This window comes from Rhinoraja longicauda, chromosome 21 (genome assembly GCF_053455715.1).
Source record: "Rhinoraja longicauda isolate Sanriku21f chromosome 21, sRhiLon1.1, whole genome shotgun sequence".
Lineage (NCBI taxonomy): Eukaryota > Metazoa > Chordata > Chondrichthyes > Rajiformes > Arhynchobatidae > Rhinoraja > Rhinoraja longicauda.
The window spans coordinates 20,880,203-20,888,812 of record NC_135973.1 but is presented as its reverse complement, the minus strand read 5'-3'; the positions used below and the strand labels follow the sequence as shown (position 1 = coordinate 20,888,812).

General features: G+C 52.7%; 2 protein-coding genes across 2 annotated transcripts in view; one reads left to right on the top strand and one right to left on the bottom strand.

Moving 5' to 3' along the window:
* Positions 1-940: 940 nt before the first annotated feature.
* On the bottom strand, positions 941-6,516 carry smim10l3 (small integral membrane protein 10 like 3). The gene is made up of 3 exons (XM_078418536.1): positions 6,400-6,516; positions 3,561-3,926; positions 941-2,716 (listed from the first exon to the last, which is right to left on the bottom strand). Exons 2-3 carry the CDS (start codon positions 3,738-3,740, stop codon positions 2,696-2,698), a joined length of 201 nt encoding a protein of 66 aa, XP_078274662.1. The 5' UTR covers positions 3,741-3,926; positions 6,400-6,516; the 3' UTR covers positions 941-2,695.
* A 326-nt stretch (positions 6,517-6,842) lies between these two features.
* The window catches only part of rac1a (Rac family small GTPase 1a), a 15,884-nt gene continuing 14,116 nt past the window's right edge, over positions 6,843-8,610 (top strand). Inside the window, exon 1 of the mRNA XM_078418052.1 lies at positions 6,843-6,996. Coding sequence (XP_078274178.1) covers positions 6,962-6,996 — 35 coding nt within the window. The 5' untranslated portion in view covers positions 6,843-6,961. The remainder of the gene's footprint in view (positions 6,997-8,610) is intronic.

The window sequence follows — 8,610 nt, the reverse complement described above, 5'->3', positions numbered from 1 at the left end:
CATTCTACATGGATATGTGCAGGCAGCAATTAGTTTAACTTGATATCATGTTCAGCTCGGACATTGTGGGCTGAAGGGTCTGTTCCTCTGCTATTTATGTTCTTTCTGTACTATATTAGCTTCTTCCTGTCTAATTGTTTGATTCCAAATTGAAGAAATGAGCCGGCTCAGTGACACAGTGGTAGAGTTGCTGCCTCACAGCGCCAGAGACCCAGGTTCGATCCTGACTACAAGTGTTGTTTGTACAGAGTTTGTATGTTCACCCCGTGACGTGGGTTTCCTCTGGGTGCTCTGGTTTCCTCCCACACACCAAAGTGGTGCAGGTTTGTAAGTTAATTGGCTTCTGTAAATTGTCCCTAGTATGTAGGGTAGAACTAGTGCACGGGTGATTGTTGGCCGGCGCGGACTCGATGGGCCGAAGTGCCTGGTTCCACACTGCATCTCTAAACTAAATTCTACAGAAATACAATATTTCATGGTTTTCTCCAAAAAGAGATTTGTGAACTAATTCTGCATATTATGCTCCTCTCCACCCCCCAAATGCCTGAACATTATATCAACTTAAATGGCACAAACATTAAATGGCAGACACTGAGCACAGTTCCAAACTACCGTGGCTATTTAGTATTTCCTAACATTTTGTAGAGAGATATAATCTTATGTTTAGGCCTTGTCCCCACTGCCGAATTCTCCAATCAGCAGGAAAAGGTCACAAATATAAACAGTAAAAAAAAATTACAAATAGCTTTCCAAATACCAAGAAATATAACTCCTTTGTGTAATCTCTTTGTAATTTAACCCTTGGACTCCAACCTTTATTCCGATAAATCTCAGCACTTCATCCAAGGCCACCAGCACATATCCTTCCTGAGGTGCGGTGCTGGAATTTGATGCAATTTAAATAACTTTGTACTCCAGAAACATCGATATAAAGGCCGTCATTATCTTCTGTTCATTTTATTGACAAATGTAAATGGATCACCTTCGGCTTATCACACATTTGGCTTATCACATTTAGATAAAGCTCTCTTTGATAGTTTTCCGCATTAAAGTAGATGCCTTCACAAAGTACTGGAGTAACTCAGCGGCATCTCTGGAGAATATGGAGAGATGACATTTTGGGTCGGGACAGGCTTCTCCGGAGAGAAGGAATGAGTGACATTTTGGGTCGAGACCCTTCTATAGACTAAAGCATCAAACGGAAGCATCACCTATCTGTGTTCTCCAGATATGCTGAGTTACTCCAGCATTTTGTGTCTTCTTTTGTAAACCAGCATCCATGGTTCTTGTTTGTATGTTTAAAAGATATTTGGGCAGGTACAAGGACAGGAAGTGTTCAAAGGAATGTGGGCCATCGGCAGGCAATCAGGACTCCTCCGCTCCAGGGAAAACAGTCCCGGCCTGTGCAATCTCTCTTTCTATCTCAGGCCTTTATCACCAGGCGATACCTGCAGCTCCTGTCTCTCCAAAATGGTTTACATGAGGGTTTCAAAACTCCTTCCATGATCGATAGTGCAGAGACAACCTGCCCACAGCGATAGAGGACTGAGTCACTGTTGCTGTCCAGAAGTTAATGAAAAGCAGAACACACCTCAATCTTTTTTTGCAGGGTCAGGATGTTAAAATATATTGAACAAGTCTTAAAAATAAATCTGCCGAGTTGCTAAGACAAAATTGATGATTTGTATTCATGATTTATAACAAACTTGAAAAATATTGAGATTTAAACAGCCTTCTCACAAAAGATATTTTTTTTACAAAATTGCACAAACAGATACATTTGGGAAACTGGCTACCTCATAATCGCAGAACCTGTACTGCATAACTTTAATTTACCTTTAACTACATCATGCCACTGAACATCAAGCAGAAAGCTCTTAATGCATATCCACTGCGTTGCAAATTAAACATTTCAGATCAGAAAACAGCGATTTGTAGATCGGAAAGTCTGCGCTCCAATGTGTCAGAGTCTGCCGATTCTTCAGAGAATGATGCGGGACTATTCAAAATGAAACACGTTCTTCAGAGTTTGAGGTCACCTTGTGACAGTGTTCAATCCATGTGCAAATGAAAGGCTTAATTTGTCTTTTAGCGCTCCCCTCTCTGATTGCAGCCTCTCCAACAACCAGAAAGTAGCAAAGTGTACACATGCTGCCCCCAGATTGCACCGTATCCCGAGGAGCTCCAAAGCTTCACTCGCTCTCCACAGACAGTCTGTCATTGTTGCTGTGTTCAGGCTTACAAAGTGCTCATCCCATCTTCCCTTCCCACTGGCTTCACTTGGAGTGCCACACACCGTTTGGAATATTCTTGACAGAGTGCAACATTTAATTTGCAGTCCATTTAAAGAAAGGGGGTCTTTCCCATCAGTGCACAGTGACTGCAAACACTCTGTTCTGACCCCAGGTCTGTCTCTCAAAGACAAAGTGGCTCCAAGCTTCACATTGAAAGCCCTTGACTGTGTGGAAAGTACACAGGTGCTCAGTTCTGGCTCACTATTGCAGACATTGTTCCCTCTGTCACTGCAGTCATCTGATAAAAGCACAAGTGCTGAATTATGAATGATATCCTCCGATGTATTCACCCTCTGCATATTCCAATATAGTCCGGGTATTGACAATTAGCAATGAATGATGAGTAAATGTGATTTTCACAGTCCAGGACTGAATTAACGCGAAGACACCAAGCAAATTAATTAGTGGATCTCAATGTGAACCTTTAAAGAAATAAAATATGAAAATGTTCAATTCATGATTACCATCCCTTACTGTTGTATGTTGCTCAACTACTCCCCCTGCATCGATTCTGCAATGTCCATTCCTCCCCCATTCCTCATCCCACCTCCAAACCTTTTTTCCTGTCCCACCTCCTTTCCATCCCTCCTTCACATCTCCATCCTTCAATGCCCAAATCCCATTGACATCCCATCCCCTCAACACCCCCAACCCATCTGACCCTTCAATGTCTGAAAGATATTGGCATCCAACCCCACATTCCATCCCTTGACATCCAACCCATTCCCCTCAATGCACTATTCTCATTTACATCCAATCCTCCATGCCCTCATGTAGACCACCCCTCCCCCCAATCCCATTGACACGCTCACTTTCTTCGATCCCCTCACCCCTTTCTTCTACTCCTTTCTCCTCTCACCCTCTCCACTCCCTTCCTGTCACCCGTCTCCTTCATCTATCCCCTTACGCCCTCCACCTCTAACCCCCTCCTCTTCTCACTCCCATCACCCCCTTCCTCCCTCTCCCCTCCAGTAATTCCCTTATCCCCACCAAGCCCCCTCCTCTACCCAATCCCTCCACCTCTCACCCGCTCCTCCTGTCACCCCCTCTAGCTCCCTCCACCTGCCACCCCCTCTAGCTCCCTCCACCTGTCACCCCCTCTAGCTCCCTCCACCTGCCATCCCCTCTTTCTACCACCCCCTCTAACTCCCTCCACCTGCCACCCCCTCTACCTGCCACACCCTCTAGATCCCTTCCCCTGCCACCCCCTCTAGCTCCCTCCACCTGCCACCCCCTCTACCTCCCTCCACCTGCCACCCCACCCACCTGCAGGCGGACGTTCAACATCATGGAGGCCACCAGGTAGAGGTAGGGGAACTTGAGTCGGAGCCTCCACGCCAGGTCGAAGAAGGTGATGAGGGTGCGGCTCAGGACCTTGGCGAAGTTGCCGTAAGCGAGGAGCGCGGGACGGCTGCAGGTGAGCGCCAGCTGGTACAAGCCCGCCATGCAGCGCCGGGGGACGGGACGAGACGGGCTAAGCCTCCGCTCCGGCCTTGGGCCTCAGGCCCCGGCGCCGCGCATCGCCCGGCCCTCGGCCACGCCGGCCTTCCGCCCCACGCCCCGCCTACTTCCGCCCGCCGCACTTCCGGGTGGAAGTTGGGGGCAGAAAGTTGGACAAAGTTTCGAAAGTTTCTAGAGGCACAAAAAAGGGGTGAGGTGGTGGCAAGACGGGCAAGGACAGCGTTTACAGCAAGCTCAGGGCAAAGCTGTGCGTGAAGCAGCGTCACAATATTACAGAGAAACGCATTTAAGTCATCACCTGGCATTTTACTGGTCTCTGAATTAACCTGCTTGAAGCTCTGAGGCAAAGACTTGTCTGTAAATCTGACGAATCTATTTATCTACTGCTTCTTCCAGGGCTTTAGTTCTTGCAGCGCAGGACGACGAAGGGTATTCTTATAGGGATGTATGAGATCACGAGGAATCCTGAGCTCTAGAGAGAGGTTGGGCAGGCTAGGACTTTATTCCTTGGAGAACTGAGGGGTGATCTTATAGAATTGTATAAGGTCATGAGATATCAATAGACAATAGACGCAGGAGTAGGCCATTCGGCCCTTCGAGCCAGCACCGCCATTCAATGTGATCATGGCTGATCATTCTCAATCAGTACCCCGTTCCTGCCTTCTCCCCATACCCCCTGACACCGCTATCCTTAAGAGCTCTATCTAGCTCTCTCTTGAATGCATTCAGAGAATTGGCCTCCACTGCCTTCTGAGGCAGAGAATTCCACAGATTCACAACTCTCTGACTGAAAACGTTTTTCCTCATCTCAGTTCTAAATGGCCTACCCCTTATTCTTAAACTGTGGCCCCTTGTTCTTGACTCCCCCAACATTGGGAACATGTTTTCTGCCTCTAACGTGTCCAACCCCTTAATAATCTTATACATTTCGATAAGATCTCCTCTCATCCTTCTAAATTCCAGTGTATACAAGCCTAGTCGCTCCAGTCTTTCAACATATGATAGTCCCGCCATTCCGGGAATTAACCTAGTAAACCTATGCTGAACGCCCTCAATAGCAAGAATATCCTTCCTCAAATTTGGAGACCAAAACTGCACACAGTACTCCAGGTGCGGTCTCACTAGGGCCCTGTATAACTGCAGAAGGACCTCTTTGCTCCTATACTCTACTCATCTTGTTATGAAGGCCAACATTCCATTGGCTTTCTTCACTGCCTGCTGTACCTGCATGCTTCCTTTCAGTGACTGATGCACTAGGACACCCAGATCTCGTTGTACGTCCCCTGTTCCTAACTTGACACCATTCAGATAATATTCTGCCTTCCTATTCTTATCACCAAAGTGGATAACCTCACACTTATCCACATTAAACTGCATCTGCCATGCATCCGCCCACTCACACAACCTGTCCAAGTCACCCTGCAACCTCATATCTTCCTCACAGTTCACACTACCACCCAGCTTTGTATCATCTGCAAATTTGCTAATGGTACTTTATACCCGGAGCTATAGGGAGAGGTTGGGCATGCTAGGACTTTATTCCTTGGAGAACAGGAGACTGAGGGGTGATCTTATAGAATTGAATAAGATCATGAGGTATCCTGAGCTGTAGGAAGTGGTTGGGCAGGCTAGGACATTAATCCTTTCAGAGCAAGAGACTCAGGATGATCTTCTATATCATGAGAGAATCGATAGGGTGAACGCACAAAATATTTTATCCCGAGTAGGGTAATCAAGAACCAGAGGACATAAGTTTAAGATGAAAGGGAAAAATATAATAGGAACCTGAGGATTAACCTTTTCACACAGAGGGTGGTGGGTATATGTAATGACCAGAGAGGTAGTTGAGACAGGTACTATAATGACATTTAAAAGCTATTTGGACAGGTGCATGAATAAGAAATGTTTAGAGGAATAGGGGCCAAACGTGGGCAGGTGGGACTAGTGTAGATCGGACAACTTGGTCTGCATGGGCATGTTGGGCCAAATGATCTGTTTCCTTGCTGCACGACTCTGACTATGTATCTGTTCTGAAGATTCACGGCATCTAGTTGCATGTACCTGGGAAGATTTTATTCCTTTCTAATAAAACTAAGATATCAGGCTTTTCAATTCAACCTCATTGAAGTTCATTATTTTCATGTGTCCTGGGATACAATGAAAAGTTTTGTTTTGCATGCTACCAGTCCCTTTTAAAAACTTTTCTGACATGATTTACCCCTCCAAAAATCTCTCTCCCCTACTACCAGCCTGAAGAAAGATCCTGACCTGAAACATCACCTGCCCATTCCCCCCAAACATGCTGCCTAGCCAGCTGAGTTCTTGCAGATAGAATAACAACTTATAGTTCCCCATTTCTTCTCCCTCCGGCTTTACATTTCACGTCCCCTCTCCGTACCTTACACCCTGTTGTCTCCTTTTCACTCCAGCCTTAGTTCCTTGTTCCACCCAATGCAGACCCCCCTACAATCAGTCTGGAGAAAGGTCGTGGCCAACTGTAACAATTTTAAGATAACTTTCCGTCATCTCTCTTTAAACCACCAGGTAGAGCGAAATGAGTTTCTCAAACTTCGTAACCCCTGCATTCCATTCCCTCTTTCTCCACCCTTCCCCCACCCAAGTCGCACCAAATTCCCGTTCTCACCTAGCAAACAGCTAACAATTGCCTGTTTCCTTTTAACATCATTACTTTTTTTGCATATCTTTCATTAATTTGTTCTCTATCCCTCGTTTCCTTCTTGCCTGACTAGTCTGAAGAAGGGTCTCGACCCGAAACGACACCCATTCCTTCTCTCCAGAGATGCTGCCTGACCCGCTGAGTTACTCCAGCATTTTGTGTTTTCGGAGCGAAATGGGAAGCGGGGCAGCTGTGCAGTAACTTTGGGAGTCGCTGGGCGGCTAGGAGCGCCGGGAGGACTGGGCGATGCTGCACTCCCTTTGGGTGCCTCTGGGGGCCGCGATCCCGCTGGGCGCGGGGGCACTGCAGTCCCGCTGTGTTCCACTCGGGGCGGTGAAGTCCCGTTGGGTGCTGCTGGGCGCGGGGGCGCTGCAGTCCGGCTGGGTGCTGCTGGGCGCGGGGGCGCTGCAGTCCCACTGGGCGCCGCAGGGCGGGCGGCGCTGCAGTTCCGGAGTGCGGGCGGCAGGGTTGGGCTGGACTTCCGTTAGCGAGCGAGGCCGAAGCTGAGAGGGAGCGGAGCGCGGGGCTGATGCAGGCGATAAAGTGTGTGGTGGTGGGCGATGGGTGAGTGTCGGAACCGTCGCTGCTCGTGTCCAGCTTCTTCTACACCGGCCCTGGCGCCGCTGCAGCTCCTCACGCCCACCTCCTCCGTCCCCACCCGCCGTCTGGCCCGCGACCCCGCCCCGCCCTCAGCGCAATCCCATCGGATGCGCTCCCCTCCCCCTCTCGCCTCCTCCCTCCCCCCCCCCTCTCCCTCCCCCCCCTCTCCCTCCCCCCCTCTCCCTCCCCCCCCCTCTCCCTTCCCCCCCTCTCCCTCCCCCCTCTCCCTTCCCCCCCTCTCCCTTCCCCCCTCTCCCTCCCCCCTCTCCTTCCCCCCCTCTCCCTCCCCCCCTCTCCTTCCCCCCTCTCCCTTCCCCCCCTCTCCCTTCCCCCCCACTCCCTTCCCCCCCTCTCCCCTCCCCCCCCTCTCTCTCCCCCCTCTCCCTTCCCCCCCTCCCTTCCCTCCTCCCTCTCCCTTCCCCCCCTCTCCCTTCCCCCCCTCTCCCTTCCCCCCTCTCCCTTCCCCCCTCTCCCTTCCCCCCTCCCTTCCCCCTCTCCCTCCCCCCTCCTCCCCCATCCCCTTCCCCCCTCCTCCCTCCCCCCTCCTCCCTTCCCCCCTCCTCCCTTCCCCCCTCCTCCCTTCCCCCCTCCCTTCCCCCTCCTCCCCTCCCCCCTCCCTTCCCCCCTCCTCCCTCCCCCCCTCCTCCTCCCTCCCCCCCTCCTCCTCCCTCCCCCCCATCTCCTCCCTCCCCCCCTCCTCCTCCCTCCCCCCCTCCTCCTCCCTCCCCCCATCTCCCTCCCCCATCTCACTCTCCCTTCCACCCCCTCCCTTCCCCCCCTCCCTTCCCCCCCCCTCCCTTCCCCCCTCCTCCCTCCCCCCCTCCTCCCTCCCCCCTCCTCCCCTCCCCCCTCCTCCCTTCCCCCCCTCCTCTCTTCCCCCCCCCTCCTCCCTTCCCCCCCTTCCCCCCCCTCCCTTCCCCCCCTCCCTTCCTCCCCCTCCCTTCCCACCCCTTCCTCCCCTCCCCCCCCCTCTCCCTTCCCCCCCCTCTCCCTCCTCCCTTCCCCCTCCTCCCTCCCCCCCCTCCTCCTTCCCCTCCTCCCTTCCCCCCCTCCCTCCTCCCTTCCCTCCCTTCCCCCCCTCCCTCCTCCCTTCCCCCCTCCCTCCTCCCTTCCCCCCTCCTCCCTTCCCCCCCTCCTCCCTTCCCCCCCTCCTCCCTTCCCCCCCTCCTCCCTTCCCCCCCTCCCTTCCCCCCCCCTCCCTTCCCCCCCTCCCATCCCCCCTCCTCCCTCCCCCCTCCTCCCTCCCCCCTCCTCCCTCCCCCCCCCTCCTCCCTTACCCCCCCTCCTCCCTCCCCCTCCTCCCTTACCCCCCCTCCTCCCTTCCCCCCCTCCTCCCTTCCCCCCCTCCTCCCTTCCCCCCTCCTCCTTCCCCCCCTCCTCCCTTCCCCCCCTCCTCCCTTCCCCCCCTCCTCCCTTCCCCCCCTCCTCCCTTCCCCCCTCCTCCCTTCCCCCCCTCCTCCCTTCCCCCCTCCTCCCTTCCCCCCTCCTCCCTTCCCCCCCTCCTCCCTTCCCCCCCCTCCTCCCTTCCCCCCCCTCCTCCCTTCCCCCCTCCTCCCTTCCCCCCCTCCTCCCTTCCCC

Excerpts from the sequence above, each read along its gene's own strand:
- smim10l3 (XM_078418536.1), bottom strand. The coding sequence starts at position 3,740 with ATGGCGGGCTTGTACCAGCTGGCGCTCACCTGCAGCCGTCCCGCGCTC. Across the intron at positions 2,717-3,560 it reads TGTTGAACGTCCGCCTGCAG|GTTCACATTGAGATCCACTA; the intron begins GTGGGTGGGGTG and ends ATTTCTTTAAAG.